Source organism: Dasypus novemcinctus, chromosome 13 (genome assembly GCF_030445035.2).
Source record: "Dasypus novemcinctus isolate mDasNov1 chromosome 13, mDasNov1.1.hap2, whole genome shotgun sequence".
Classification (NCBI taxonomy): Eukaryota; Metazoa; Chordata; class Mammalia; order Cingulata; family Dasypodidae; genus Dasypus; species Dasypus novemcinctus.
The window spans coordinates 34,797,100-34,813,933 of record NC_080685.1 but is presented as its reverse complement, the minus strand read 5'-3'; the positions used below and the strand labels follow the sequence as shown (position 1 = coordinate 34,813,933).

The 16,834-nt window shown below is 36.2% G+C and overlaps 1 protein-coding gene and 2 non-coding genes across 3 annotated transcripts; all 3 read left to right on the top strand.

Moving 5' to 3' along the window:
- Window positions 1-603: 603 nt before the first annotated feature.
- On the top strand, window positions 604-710 carry LOC111762498 (U6 spliceosomal RNA). The gene has a single exon (XR_002795597.1). It is a non-coding gene; the product is annotated as a U6 spliceosomal RNA (small nuclear RNA).
- Window positions 711-13,984: 13,274 nt separating this feature from the next.
- On the top strand, window positions 13,985-14,959 carry LOC101442253 (olfactory receptor 6Y1). The gene has a single exon (XM_004451096.1). The coding sequence runs from the start codon at window positions 13,985-13,987 to the stop codon at window positions 14,957-14,959; it is 975 nt and encodes a 324-aa protein (XP_004451153.1).
- A 1,618-nt stretch (window positions 14,960-16,577) lies between these two features.
- Window positions 16,578-16,684, top strand: LOC111762496 (U6 spliceosomal RNA). The gene has a single exon (XR_002795596.2). It is a non-coding gene; the product is annotated as a U6 spliceosomal RNA (small nuclear RNA).
- The last annotated feature ends 150 nt before the right edge of the window (window positions 16,685-16,834 follow it).

Below are 16,834 nucleotides of genomic sequence, written 5' to 3'. Positions count from 1 at the left end.
TATTTTTAATGTAATATTATTACAAAGTCAATAAAAAATAAAAAAATTTAAAAAAAAAAAAAAAAACAGAGCTTGGTAGGAAGAGAAAAGCAATGTCTTCATAGGGCCACTTCAATGAATAATAGAATGGGCTTATAGGGAAAATAAATATCAATTAGTACAGAATTTCTCTAATATTATCTGGGGACTTCCTGATACAAAAACAAGTTCACAATACATTGGCCTTATAAAGGAATTCCCAAATTAAATTTGGAATAGTTACATAAAAAACAATTGGCGATTTCTTAAAAATTCATGGAAATTCTCATAGCCTATATCTGGTTTATAATTCTAACATGCATAATTTTCTAAATTTCCACTCCTGTTGCACAGCCAGTTTGCGATTACCTGCTCTAGACCAAGCCCATTATTTTATCAGTGAGAAAATCTAATATGAGAAAAGAAGAGACTTGGTGGTGGATTACATATCAAAACAAAATGAGGTAGGCTTTAAAGTAGCAATTTCAAAGATCCATATTCTCAACTTCCACTTCCATAAGAAACAGCAAAACTACGGATTATACTCCAGTACTAAAACTTATTTCACCTAACCAATACCCTTTTGTTCATACTTTCTTTGGCTTCACATATACAAAACTAGAACAAGACAGAGGTTAGCATGGACCCTGTACATTGATGACATGCAAATTCATGAAGCCTTCCATATTTTTCAAGGTGCTAATAAAAGGATAGTATATGAGAACTCTATTTTATGCATGATTTTTCTGTAAACCTACAACTTCTTTAATAAAAAATAAAAAAAATAAAAGGAAGAGATTAAAAACACAAGCAAAATATACTTCAGCTCTCCCATTCATACCCACTGAAAATCAAAGGAGGGAGATAAAGTGCAGATATTGGTCATATGGGCACCTATGAATATGGTTATATATCTAGTATGCATCTTCCTTCTTTGACTCTCACTGGGATATGAAACTGATTGACCTAATGGGAATTTAATAGGTTATAGGTAAAATGCATTAGGAAATTTTTATTCAGATTGGACTTAGAATCTTCTCCAGCACTATGGCCAGCTTCTGTTCAACTGATGCATGCGTGCATCATACCAGTGATCAACTATTTTAAATCTTGCCCCTGGGGAAACATCCACAGTAACAAAAATTGTCTTGATAATAGGGAAGATAAGGGAACCAGAAGTGGGTTGCAGCTATGTCTGTGGTGACTGTGTTGTCTCTGTTTCAAACCCTGAATCAAAGATATTCTTCCAAGTTTCCTTGTTTGTTTTTTTTTTTTTGAAACTTGCTTGAATTGCTTAAAGAGAATGTCACTTCCTGAGTCTAGGCTTATTTTTGCAAATTTCTACACATTATAAACAAATTCAAATTTTTAAATGATTTTTAAGGATGTGTGAAAGATTTTAAAAAATATACAGTTAAACAAGTTCCAATAAATACAGATTTGTCAATGCACATTTGTCTATTCTGAGCCAGCTTTTGAAAAAATGAAGATGGTTGTCAATCAAGGAAAGCTTATCAACGATTAGTCATTTTAGGTTTTCCAGTATCTAGCACAAAGCAAAACAAAACAAATTTGACATTTAGGGGGAAAAAAAGTTGTATTATTTTCCTGAAATTTATAAATAACCTTTTAAATAAACGTTCCTGAGCTTGATTCAGTTTACCCTCTGACCATTACATTTTCTTCTCTTTTTATATCACTGTGAAAGGCATGAATTTTATGGTTAAGAGTTCAGACACTAAAACAACAGATTTCAGTTAGAGCTCTGTTTTTACCAGAGACATTATTTGCTCGTAGGCAAGAAACTTTACTTCTCTGCTCTTAGTTTCTCTCTCTTAAAATGAAAATAATATCACCTACCTCATATTTTTTGTTAATATTAAGTAAATAATTCATGTATGAGTTCAGTAAATGGTTATCAAAATCTCTTCTCTTTCTCTGCGAATAAAATTGATTTTGAGTTAACTGTCTAGTTCTGATCCCTTAGAAGCCTGAAATGTTGCTAGGCACCATTGCTGAAGTGCAACTGACCCCTGATTGGTTAAAGTCCTCTGGACTGGGAGAATAAGAATATATTATAAACACATGGTGGGAATCATAGTTTCAAGGTACTATTATAACATGGCATTTATTTGCATAGGACACTAGAAGCTATGGATGGCAATGAAATGGTTACAAGAAATATTGACTCTTAAAGGGCTTAAGGATTCTAAGTCAATGTGGAACTGACATCCCTTTGAGTGAATCTTATGTACTCACACCTAAGCTGTGACATTGAATGCCAGAGACCAGTGCCTAGACTGCCTTCAGTAATCCTTCACAAAGAAAAGCATCTGACACCACCTTGCTAGCAGGTTGTGTTTACTTTCCCATATATTTTTAAAGCAAATCCATGCCAAATATTGCCTATGGGAGTGTGTGAATTTGATTGTTGGGTGGAACCTCAGAAGACCTTATGACATTTAACACCAGTAGTTCACAACAAATGTTACCCCCACCCCATATTTTCATTTTGTTATCATTATCATTACAAGCATCCTAACAGATGTGCCTGTACTATTACTTTTTCCTCAAACTCATTCTTACTCAAACTGAGATTGGAGGACTGGCCAGGTCAGGAGGCAGGGTTTTCAAAGACCTAATGTGGAAGGCAAAATCCAAGCATCTTTGTCACTATGTAGAAAAGGTAACAGTTGACTAGAAAGTTTAGCATTTCTAATTAGTTAATCTAAAATCCTGCCAAGATGTCACTTAGTTGAGTCAGTGAGGTTCACACTCCTCTTAAAAATGATCAGAACATATCATAACACTTTGTTAAAATATTTTTTTAAAAAGTATTACTCCCCTTTTAGACATTTGACCTTGGTTTTTATGCTTAATCCTCCTCTTCTTGAGCTTTGCATACATATTAAAAGGAAGAAGAGTTAGAGAACTCAACTGATATAAATTTTCATGACTCTTGTCATGTCACATTCTTTCCCAGTGGCAGATAACAGTCTTTTGATTTGCTCTTCTTCTAGTGCGAGAGATTTCCACAAGGCTTTAATTAATTCACTACTCTTATTTTCAGGGATTTCTCTCCATGGTATTTTGCTCTACCAATGGTCCTTTAAAATCAAATGTGTTGTGCAAATTGTTCTGATATGCTACTACTCAGTGCCAATTAAGAGAAGAAAACGTCAGTGTCACAAAACATTATTTTAGTTGCCTGGCCAATAGTGACCTCATTTTCCTTTGTGAAAACTAAGAAATGAATCTATACCTCTTTGCCAGATATTAGATTTCTCAGCCTCTCTTGTAGGTAGGAATAACCATGTATCTCTTTTTTGTTCAAAAAAGTCATTCATGATTCTTTGGTGACATGGCTGAGAAACTGAACCAAAACCAAGAACTATCTACATCTATGCTTTTTATTAAATGATAAAAATGAATTCCCATTTGTTGAAAACACTGTAATTTGTACTTTCTATTATTTTCAGATCGATATACCTGATATAATAAGTTGGTATACATTTAGACTTGCATTTCTTTAGAATTGCCAAATGATTTTTGGCTTTAAAATTTAACTTTTCAAATGAAATATATTTACTAAGTTTCCAGAGAAAAGTCATGACTCCAAAAATGTCATATTTTGTCATTCCATCAGATGTTATATTCATTGCGTCATTAAAGTTATAATTCACAAGACTAGCTAGAGAAAGTCTGGTTATTTCTTCCTTCAAACCATGCTTATAATTCCAGTAGCCACTGTAAGTCATTTTAAAATTTTATTTATTTTGTTTTATTTTACTTTGCTTAATTTAATTTAATTTATGTACTCAATGCAGTCCTTTTATCAGAGAGATAACAGAGAGGCGGCAGGAAAGTAGTATGCAGTCAAATTAATTATGATTCTTTAAATGAAATTCTCTTCTAAAATAGCAACACTGTGCATCACAATTGACTAAGGACATTCTTTCATTAAAAAAAGGCAGTGGTGGAGGGGTGGAGGGGGGGTGCAACTCAGGGACTGAATACCTGTTTCACATGTACGAGGTCCCTGGTTCAATCCCAGGAACCATGAAAAAAACAATGTTGAAGTATTTTTCTTCACAAAACACTGTATAAAAATCCAAGATATGAAGAAGGCCAACCACCACACCAGGAGCCAAGAGTGCCTACAACTGAAAGCAGAATTGCATCCAGCATCCATGTGGAATCTAAGGCCCCTCTTGATATAGATGTGGAATGGACACAACCATTCCAAGGTTCACAGGAAGGAGGAATACAGTAAGGATTAGAGTGGACTTACTGATATTCTATTCATGAACTATTGTGATTAGTAATCGAAGAAAATGTGGCATTAGTGTGGAGAAAGTGGTCATGGTGGCTGCTGTGGGTAGGGAGTGGGAGGAAGACATGAGATGTGGGGGCGTTTTTGGGACTTGGAGTTGTCCTGGGTGGTGCTGTTGGGGCAGTTACCGGACATTGTAGGTCCTCCCATGGCCCACTGGATGGAACGTGGGAGAGTGTGGGCTATGATGTGGACCACTGACCATGAGGTGCAGCGGTGCTCAGAGATGTATTCACCAAATGCAATGAATGTCTCATGATGATGGAGGAGATTGTTGTTATGGGGGGGAGGAGTGGGGTGAGGGGAGTGGAGGGTATATGGGGACCTCGTATTTTTTTAATGTAATATTTAAAAAAAAAAAGACAAAAAAAAATTTTTTTAATCCAAGATATGGTTATCTGCCTCACATCTTTTGTAACGTAAAATAAGAAATAGAAAATATACAAATTTCAGAAAGAATTATAAAATATTAACTAATGCAAAGGGAAAAAAAGTCTCCCCAGTAAACAGTAGCCTCCCATTTAAAAGTTATTCTATTTCCTCATATCAAAGCTAAGTAAATATTCATTGTAAATATTCCCCAGAGCCAGACATCTTATAGTTTTTAAGTATTATGCATTTTCTCACTCAGTTATAGTCTCCGTTTTCAGAATTGTCTTTTAACCAACTGATTTTTCTCCTGTGACAAGTAATAAAAAGTGAACTCAGAATCTTTCTCACCTTAAGCGCTAACAGCTCTAACTACTTTTATTTTACCAAAGCATAGTTATACCCAGAAAAAATTAAGTTTCATTTTATCAGTTCAATGTTCACAATAATAGCTAAGAAGATTTTTTAAATTTTGAGATATTAATCATAGTTTTGTCCAAGATTCTCTCTATAGTTTTATAGTTTTATTTAATCAGTTTTTTTTCTTATTCCTTGCCTTCTTCTGTATTTGAACTTAAGCTTTATTATGCCATAGAAATAAAGGGGAGCACATTTTACCTCAATTCACTCATTTCATCATCCAACAAATATTTTTCAGTGTGTACTATGTGCCAGACACTGTACTAGGAAACAATGAGATGGATAGTCTCTCCCCTTGATAACTCTCAGTCCAATAATTGTATTAACTGATCTTTTTATGGGGCCCAATCTTGATATATTCCATCAAATTTTGCAAATTGTTTAAGAAGTAACACATACTAGACTCCTCACCTCAATCCATCTCTAGTTTAAAATGAAGAATAGAAATATAAGATAATCCCTCAATAAATAATTCATGAGAAACTTAATCTGGAACAGCTTCATTACTTCATTCAAATATTTGAGCTATTTCCAAAACACCAAAAGATTTTTATGTTCACATGCAAACATATTACAAAGGAAGCTGCAATACTATTAGCTAACTTCTTCAGCATTCTCTCTTTGCCAGACATGATACAAATACAAATATCCCACACTCATAGAGCATTTATTATATAGCAGGCACTATCCTAAGCACCTTACATACATTAACTCATATAATCATCAAATGATTCTACGACAGAGGTACTATCATTACCTCACTTTTTAAATTACAAAAAACAATAACAATAAAAAACAAACATGGAGAAAGTGGCCATGGTAGCTGCTGAGGGTAGGGAGAGGGAAGAAGAGATATGATGTAGGGGTATTTTCAGGACTTGGAGTTGTCCTGGGTGGTACTGCCAGGACAGTTGCTGGACATTGTAGGTCCTGCCATGGCCCACTGGGTGGACTGGGTGAGAGTGTAAACTACAATGTAAACCACTATCCATGTGGTGCAGTAGTGCTCCAAAATGTATTCACCAAATGCAATGAATGTGCCACGATGATGAAAGAGGTTTTTAATGTAGAAGGAGTGGGGTGAGGGGGGTGGGGGTTATATGGGGACCTCATATTTTTTTAATGTAACATTTAAAAAGTAAGTAAAAGACAAAAGAAAAACAAAACAAAACAAAACAAAAAACCCACAACCCAGAGACACAGAGTAACATGCCTAAGGTGGTATAGCTAGGACCTGGCAGACCAGATTCAAGTCCAGAAGTCACTCTGGCTCCATAGATCAAGCCATGCTCTACTCACTATTTATTTTAGGTTTAATGTTAGCAATCCCTTATATAGAATAATAATATATACCTGGAGAAGTTTGAGAATTTGTTTACACCATAGAGTTGATAAGGAGCAATAAAAACTCATTTCTTTTTTATTGAAAGCCATATGTTTTTTCTGTTGTATTTCACAGCATTTTAAAAACTTTCTGCATCATATTACATCTCAATATCAGGATAAAGATATAAAGCTTAAGTGGTATTAAACCTTCTTCTCTGATCACCTAGAATTTTGACGATAGAATTCAGGTTCTTGAAGTGTACCTGAAAACGCCTAATTGCTGACTAAAATGATTACAGTAAAACTATTTGAAAGAACTAGGAACCCAAGACCACAATTGTTCCTGCTACTTTGAAGGCACTCAATAAATATTTCCTGAATAAATTGATATCCAGTTTCCTAGAGATTGATAGTACAGAATATCACTAAAGAACCAATAATGAACTAGTATGCTATCTGGAAATGAATGGTGTATTTTCCAGGTTTCCTGAAGGAGAAATTACCGTTATAAAATGTTATTGAATTGGAAAATAATGACTAAGAAGTGGTTACTCCTAAAATTATAAACTAAGGCCCTTGTAATCTGAGAGATTTCTTGCTCTTCCCTATGGGAATATTGTTATTTTACTAAAAATCTTAATTATATATATTTGGAAAAGTTACATTATCTTGACTACTCCTCATCTTTTCCAACTCCAGGAAAGTGTAGACTCCTACACTGGCCAATGTTTTCTGCAACAGAACCGGTCCACCTTTCTGCCCTTGGCCCTGGGTCTTTGGTTCCAAGGCTAACCAACTCTGGGCGAGCTGCTATCCTCACCCATGAGGCAGCATGCATATCCAAAGAGATAACTGTTCAACTTCCATACCAGTATATTTTCCATGCTGTTTTACTACCTTCTACCTTCTTTGTATACCTTTTGTATGCATCTGAAAATGTACTATTTATGGGTAATAGGAGCAATATACATGCATGCTTACTCTCTTTTGAAAATATAGTTTTCATCTGAGTGCAATATGTATTTTGTTCACATCTACTGTCTGCCGATGCCTGACTCTTCATGTCTGTATAGAGTCGATACTTATGAGGACGACATCTGAGTGTGTTCGGAATGCGTGTATGTGTGCGTGTGTTCATATATTTGGGTCTCCAAATAAGAATGAATAAACACTATTCTTGTTTACTGAATAACTTGAGTTATAGCACTATCAGTCCCCAGAGGACTTTATTATTTGTGAGATTGTTCCCCAGAAAGAAAAGAGGACACACACACTTTTCATTTGCCTTCCCCTTCCCCAGAGTCAGAGGAGGAGGAGAGGCAGTGGGCTTCAAGTCACTCTAATGTCTCTCTTGTGCCTAGATGCCACTTAGCTTGCTAGCTCTTTCCCTTAGTATCCTCCCAGGGTCCCTCTGAGCCCTGGAAAGTCCAAATACTTTCCTGGAGGCTGTGTCTCTTGGGAGGACTTCTGTGGATTGGAGGAAGTTGCTTTGTGTTGCTCCAGTAGCTTAGAGGTAGTCTGGTCCACAAATAGCTCCATTCTGTGCCTTTTTCAAGCTCATCAGAGATACAAACCAGACTTGACCAGCAGCTCTCTAGATTTACTGTCATTCTCTTTCTCCCAGGCTACACTATTTCTTCTGTTTTCTCAGTGCAGGCTGACTATCCCTGACAAAACGAGCCAAGAGTCATAATTTACATGATTAAGAAAATGGTAAGTTAGAAGATGCTCAGATATTTCCAGAAGGGGAATGTAATCAGTTTTGAATTTTTCATTATTATAAAAAGAAGCAGAGAACATTTTTATTTAAATTACCCAATTATGACTTATCAGAGCTTTCATTTTATTGATTTTCAAAAACAGTTTTTCTTCTTTGAGCCTAAGGTGAGTATTGTATAAACAGGGTATTGACAGGAAGTAGATTTAGTACACATGTATATTTATTTCAATTCAGCAAAGTACAAATACATATCAAGCCATACTGAAAATATTCCAGATTTAGAGGTATTGTGGATTTCCATGTAATTCTGAGACTTCGCTGTAAGAACCCACCCACTCTAGATGAAATAGACCAGAGTCTCTGAAAATTGCCCAGTTATCTCTTCTCCTGAAGATACATCAATTAAATGCATCAGCCTAATTCTCTACCTTATTAAGTGACGGCTACAGGTTTTCTCTGACTTAAGAGATGGAAAGAGAGATAGTGGTAAAGAGAATGAATGAAATAATATACGAGAGTACACAAATGAATATATGAATGTGAGAATGGAATGTATGTATGTGAATATGCATGTGTGTTTTAGGTTAATCTAGGACCAGAGACTGGCAATTACAGAAAGATTAATGATTTATAATCCCTAGAAAGAAAAAGGAAGACTTAATTTCCCTCCATAAAAGGACAAGACTGATCTCCCTTCCTGCTCTGCTGATTAAAAAAAAAAAGCATCCTCAACCTGAGACCCTGAGATAAACTAAAAAAGAATACTTATGTTCAAAATGAGACCTATAGACTGTAAGCCACTTTCCCCAAACCACCTGAATGAAAGAAAATTACTTCAAAACACAGGCCATGGCTTTAGAAAGTACAGGACCGGGGAAATATATTTTTTCCTGAGACCTTTAAAGCCAGCCACAGTAGAAGCTGAGAGAGGGTCACATCATGACAACTAGTTATTCTCTCCTGCTGCAAACTTAGGAACTGCTATACATGCAACTATGATGCACAGTTGTTCGTAAGAAGTCCTAGAAAGGGGGAAATGAAGTAAAAATATATCCCTTTGGAACTAATTCTAAGGAGTAAAAATTTGTTATTCCACTCTAGAAAATGCCTTGAAGATCTAAAGCTAGTATATCAACGTCGATCTGGCGTATACCTTTTTTTTTTTTTTTTCGTCTCCTGCAGGAATTGGTAGAGGAACTGGATTAAACACAAATGCTTATTCTGTCACAGCTCTCACTACCTGTTACTCACTTTAGAGACTTCTGAGGCCCTTAGTTTGACAAGACCAAGCTCCACATTTTAGAATGCCTCTGCTCCCAAGGGCTTGTGACTACATCAGTGTTCTCCTTTGCCTCTCATTTCTCTACAACCAGTAGAGCAGATCCATTCTCCCCACAGTCATGTGCTCTGAACTCATCACCCATTTCCTATAAGGGATGCCTTCCCTTCCCTCCCCAGGATATCAGACCCAGAGCCTCCTGCTTCTCTCCAGGGGAAGGTTCAAGGGATGAAGCTGTTCCTAAATATTGTTTTCAGAATGAAGTCAATCCTTAAATACAATGTGCATTTTTAATAGTGCTTCCACAACCTGCTGACATTGCTTCCCACTACAGATCCCAGGTAAACTGGTATCATTCAAGGAGGATGACCACAAACTTCAGGGAACTCACAACCTGATTATATAGAGAATGGCTAAAGAAAATTGAATGTGTTAGCCCAAAGAAAGAAAGATATGAGGCAGGGGTAATAGACATGAGAATGGGGGTGGAGATTGAAAGGACTCGATACCTGTTTTCAAGCAGTGAAAGGCTGTCTTTTGAGAAAGTGATGAGACTTATTCTGTTGTGGTTCCAGAAAATAGAAACAGGACCAATCAGTGTGACAGAGTTAAGTTCCCTATTGTACCTCCTGATCAAGAGTTTCTAAAAAAAAAAATATATATATATATATAGGCTATTTTAGTAGATATTGGGTTTTTTGTTCCTGGAGAGGATCAGGCAGAGGTTAGGTGGACACTTAGATCTGTGCATTGGGCAGTCACAAATTGATGGGGAGTTAAACCAAATGACTTGTCAGTTTCCTTCTAGCACTAATATCTTACATTTTGAAGGCTGAAATTTCCCCTTTCTACTTCATTAGCAAAGTGTGTATGCATACGTCTGTGTATATAATTAATACAATGGACTACCAATTATAAAGCTAACAAAATAGCTCTTTTTAAAAAATCACGATTGTAAGATAAACACTATTTTCTCTGATTCTGATCAAATCAAGCTAAAATTTAAGATAATTTATCCATTTTAAACTTAAATTAATTAGACAGTACAAAGAATTTAGTTGAATGAAATGTTCAAAATAACCAGGGATCCAGGGATTAATGATGGCCAGACACTAAAAGGTTATGGTTGATAAACTGCTCCCCCAACACTATTTTACATCTGGAAACTGTTTGATGTTGGGAAAGTTACTTAAGTACTCTGTGATTCATTTTCCATATCTGAAAGAATAAAAGGGTAAAACTAAATTCCACCAATTTTTAAAGTACTACTATTGTATGTGTTAAGTTCACAATGGATAGTTGAAAGTTGTTACAAGGAACATTGGCACAACTTGTAGCCACTGCCAGATAATATGTTTGAGATCCAGAGACCTGGAATTTTTACCTGGCTTATATTCTGGCCCTTTCATTCTTCACTCCCTGAATTTTTATTCCTCAGACAGGGTACTTTTAATTTAATAATTTAATACACAGAAAAAAATAGAATCTATTTGAAAAGTTTACCCAATTAACAAATCATCCTCTTCCTACTGACACACAGAAAGTACTGGGTAATAAAAAATAAATTTGGGAATTTTATTTCAATTCTGCCACGAAATAACCAGCACTTGAACTAAATATTTAGTATCTCTGAATCAAGACATTTGCCCTAGCTGATCTCCTAATTGTAAAGATCAAATGAAATAACATGAGTGTGCTTTCAGATATTATAAAGTAATATGCAAATTTGGAGCATGATGTGCAGCTATGAAGTTGCTGCCTTACAGTTATTTCAGTCTTCTCCGGGATCCAGCTGTTCCTGAACTTCTGTTTTTTTGTTTTATTAAAAGATTTATTTATTTATTTTATTTTTCTCCCCTTTTTCACCCCCACCCCCCCACCCCCCATCCCAGTTGTCTGTTCTCTGTGTCTGTTTGCTGCATGTTCTTCTTTGTCCGCTTCTGTTGTTGTCAGCAGCACGGGAATCTGTGTTTCTTTTTTTGTGTCATCTTGTTGTGTCAGCTCTCCGTGTGTACAGTGCCATTCCTGGACAGGCTGCACTTTCTTTTGCACTGGGCGGCTCTCCTTATGGGGTGTACTCCATGCACGTGGGGCTCCCCTACGCGGGGACACCCCTGCGTGACACGGCACTCCTTGCATGCATCAGCACTGCACATGGGCCAGCTCCACACGGGTCAAGGAGGCCCGGGGTTTGAATTGCGGACCTCCCATGTGGTAGACGGACACCCTAAACACGGGGCCAAGTCCGCTTCCCTGTTCCTGAACTTCTGTTGGAGGGAAAGCCATTAAATAGCTGAGCCTCACACTTTTTCTCTTAAGTCCGCCAGATGGACTGTCTGAGCAGTCTGGGAGGTTACTAGAAGATGTGACTCAGATAATCTAGACCCCTTTGGGAGCTAAACCCCTTATTGTATATACATTGTATGTGACTTTTAGCTGAGTACTTTACTTTCTTGTACATTAATTTTCCCATTTATCAAGATACAACAAGCATACATTTCTTATATATATATTTCATAGGAGAGCTTTGAATATCAAATGTGATTATATTGTACTTCCAATTGTTTCCTTTTTTACTTGACTAGTGGAAAGCTCAAAGGTAAGTTCCATACTCAATTGATAAAACTGTTCTGTCAGGTATCCTTCATGTAGTTTGTATACTCCCTTCTCTCTCATTTCTTTGTGCCTTTATTTTCTGCTAATTTATCTGGTGGGAACTACATTTGGACTTTTATATCTCTGTTGGAAGTAGGTGAAGAATAAATGAATGAATGAGTGAAGGCGTAGTTCCTGTGAAAACCTTCCTCTGCTTTATTTACTGATTCTTAGTCTCAGAACTAAATGAGCTGTGTTTATTTCCAGCATCAAGACTGAGTCATCTACACTGAGAATCCCAATATCTATTTCTAAGGCATTTAGAATACATCTAATTATTTCCCAGATTCATTCATGGAACCCTGTAGTTAGGCTAAGATTCTTCTAATAGGCATGGGGAAGGGGTTCGAGGAGGAGAATATTTTTGGTTATAATGTCCTTCCTGTAATTTTCGGAATATAAAATATATTCAGTGACTGAGCTAAAAGATGCTGCTCTTTAGACTCTTATCCTGTAACAATGGATCAAAGAAGTGCCTCCCAAATAGTAATGCTATTCCTCAGTACCTCAGAACATATTAATTTCATTTGTCCACTTGAAAGGAAGGAGATGTGTTAAGAGAAATCCAAACAGAGAGTGAGCCTGAACTATTCACAAATAGGTTTCAAGTTGATTTGGACACTAGTCTTACAGAGTAAAAGAAATCAGGCTGAGTCAAAAGCAAGGTTGGATTCATAAACCTTGCCTTGTTTATAAGCTCCACTGTCCCACTGTCTAGTGAGCTTTAGAAAGCTTTAGAGAGCAAGGCCAAATTTTGTGTTATGTGTGAGTGCACATGTACATGTACATGTATGAATGAATTTTAGGGGCTATATTCCAAAAGAAAACAGAATTATTATTTGTTTAATATACACTGTCATAAATTATTTGCCATTTTTTGATTCTGTGTCTGTTTTCCTCTCTAAACATGGATACCTGAGAGTTGGCTATTCACCTTTCTTTAGGATTTAAAGCTGAAATATAAGTATGAAGTAGAAAGTGAATGAGGTGGGTAGTATTTTCCCAGATGTTTTTGCCCCATGGCAATTTCCATAGAAACAAAAGTAGCACTCCTCCAATTTTCCCACATAGTTATTCTACAAAATCAAGGTTGTTGAGAAATGGAGAATAAGAGTGACTTTGGCTCTGGAGAATCGTTGGAAAGAGAAATCAAGCAGTAGGACACAGAGAAAGGCTGAAAATGGTGGAGTGCTTAGTATCCAGCAGGCTTTGGGATGATTCTCAACACAACCTAGAAAGAGGCCATACATTTCCCAGAATTACTGTAGAGGGATCACTAATGATAGAAGCCTCTTGGTTTCTCGTTTTATCTGACATACCCTCAAACATGTTTTGGGTTCTTTAACACCCTTGGAAAGATCCCACAATCTCCTACTTCTTTTTCATCCAAATGTCTATTGGTTGTACTATTTAGGTTTGGGGACTTTTTCTTGAGAGTAGGGGTGGGGAAGGATGGAATAAGTATAGCATCTGGAAAAAGTAACAGTAAATAACCTTTGGAACTTAATTTAAATTCTAAAACACATTTTATATTCACAAAATGTGACAAAAATTTTACTATGCCCATTTTAGAAGTAAAAGTAACTAAGATTCTGAAAGTCTTTTTAATATACTCAGCCAAAGAAAGACAAAACTGGGGTTTGAATCCATTTTTCTCAAATTCTATAGGCTGGATTGGACTGAAGAAAACTTTACCTTTCAAACTATCCTTTCAATTTTCTTCTCTGAAAAACGGGTAAATATTCATATTGAAGCTAGGTCCTACTGTGATGTGTTTTCTGGTGGTGGGCTCTATCAGTATTAATAATCAGAGTGGTGTTTGGAACATGGGAGAAGCTGACTTTGTCTGTGCCCACAGCCAGTTATGATCACCAAAGTTCTGGAGGTAGATAATCGCACGACGACGCATTTCATTCTTCTGGGATTTCCAACATGGCCTGCCCTCCAGTTGCTCCTCTTCTCTATTTTCTTAGCAACCTACCTGCTGACATTGCTGGAAAACTTCCTTATCATCTTTGCTATTCGCAGTGATGGGCAGCTGAACAAACCCATGTACTTCTTTCTGAGCCACCTCTCTTTCCTGGAGATGTGGTATGTTACAGTCATCAGCCCCAAGATGCTGGTAGACTTCCTCAGCCACGACAAGAGCATTTCTTTCAATGGCTGCATGACTCAGCTTTACTTCTTTGTGACCTTTGTCTGCACGGAGTACATCCTCCTTGCTGTCATGGCCTTTGACCGTTATGTGGCCATTTGTAATCCACTACGCTACCCAGTCATCATGACCACCCAGCTCTGTGGTATACTGGCTTGGGGATGCTGGTTCTGTGGACTCATAACTGCCATGATTAAGATGGTTTTCATAGCCCGACTCCACTACTGTGGCACACCTCACATCAATCACTACTTTTGTGATATCTCTCCACTCCTCAATGTCTCTTGTGAAGACTCCTCACAGGCTGAGCTGGTGGACTTCTTCTTGGCCCTCATGGTAATTGCTGTTCCCCTTTGTGTAGTCGTTACATCTTATGCCATCATCCTCACAACCATCCTCAAGATCCCTTCTGCTCAGGGCCGCCAAAAAGCATTCTCCACATGTGCCTCTCACCTGACAGTTGTAACTCTCTTCTATTCCACCACTCTTTTCACCTACGCCCGCCCCAAGCTCATGTATGCATACAACTCCAACAAAGTGGTGTCTGTGCTGTACACTGTGATTGTCCCTCTCCTCAATCCCATCATTTACTGTCTGAGGAACCGGGAAGTTAAGGCAGCCCTCAAGAAGACCATACTTTGCAAAGGAAGAGGGTGCAGGGAAGGTGGGGCTGTGAGCAGTTAAACTTCCAGAACCCATCAGGACTGAATTAGGTGGTGATTATGCACACTTCCTCTCACATCAACCTCCATTACTGTAACACTGCTTTTCCAGTGTGTATGTGTGTATACATGGATAAAGGGACTTATTCCCAGGAATTAGCCTCTACTAATAGGTCAAGAGAAAGTACAGTTTCTTTTTCTTTAGAGAAGTTGTAGGTTTACATAACAATTATGCATAAAATACAGGATTCCCATATACCACCACACCATCAACCCCTTGAATTGGTGTGGAACATTTGCTACAATTGATCATATCACGTTTTCATAATTGTAGTATTTACTATATATAATCTAAAATTTCTTTTATTAATCATGTTAAGATATATAATTCAGTGCTGTTAATTATGCTTACAATGTTATGCTACCATCACCACCAACAATTACCAAAACATTTCCTTCATTCAAATATTTTAAGCCTTACTTCCCATTATCACCCTGGTAAGCTATATTCTAGATTCTGACTCTATGAGTTTGCTTATTATAATTATTTCAAATCAGTGAGGTAATACACTATTTAAACATTTTACAAAAACCATTTGAAAATGAAGATAGAAGATAATTTTATTTACAAAATTTATCAAAATTAATTCCAGATAGGATAAAGAGTTTAATATAAAAAATAAAACCATCCCTCTACTCTCAGGTTAGAGTTTTTAAAATTTGTTCCACTTTCTGGGAAAAAAGTAAAAGGGAAAGATCAAAATAATTTAATTCAAAACTTTTAAAGGGTTTGAGAAACCATTGATTAAATTTAAGCAAAAACAAACTGGAAAAATATTTATAACTTATATAACAATATATAATATCCTTAAATACAAAAAAAATTCAAATCAACTTTTAAAAAATTAACACTCAAAGGGAAAATTGGCCAAGAATTTAAAGATAATAAATAAAAAATTATAGATAGCTGATAAACCTCAGCAATATTTAAAAATTAAAATTTAATAATATTGAAATACTCTTTCTCTCATTTAAATTTGGTTATTCACTTTAAAAGATACTAATCATTATGCATAGCTGTGTAATGAAAAATTTTTATATACTGCTTATAGTCGTGTAAATTATTTCAAACTCTCTAGAATTCAATATAGAAATAGGGTCCTTTGACCCCTTAATTTCACTTCTAGGAATTTGTATTAAAGAGATAATTCATGAAGATTTATATATACAAATATTCATTTTGGCATTTTTAATAAAATAATAGAAACAGTATTATATTACTTGTGGTTCTCTAGGGAAATAGAACTGATAGGAGATATATGTAAATAGTATGGCCAAGTGGACACCATCACAGTCCACCCCTTGTCAATTTGGCAGCCATATGCATCACCTTAAACCATACTTAACCTCTAAATAAAAATAAGAGATTATATACATATGTGTGTATATATATATATATATATTCCACCTAACAAAACTCAGCTGTCCTGCATACAACTGGAAATACACTAAATCCCTACAGAACAGAGTGCAAGTCCTTGAGTAATATTCACTCTTAAACTTGACATCCTTAAATACTATGACATGAAACTAATATACCTTACGTCATATGACAAGGGGAAAGGATAGAACAGAAATGAGTGCTTGCCTCAGCAGCACATATACTAAAATTAGAATGATACAGAGAAGATTAGCATGGGCCCTGCACAAGGATGACATGTAAATTCATGAAGTGTTCCATATTTTAAAAAAGATATTCATTTTATGTACATATACAAATATACTTATAACAAAATAAGGAAGAAATATTCATGACCATTACAGTCTTCATTTCTGTAACTGGTCACATGGTTGAAGTTTGTATCACTACCTTCTTTCACTGCCCATTCCATGTTCA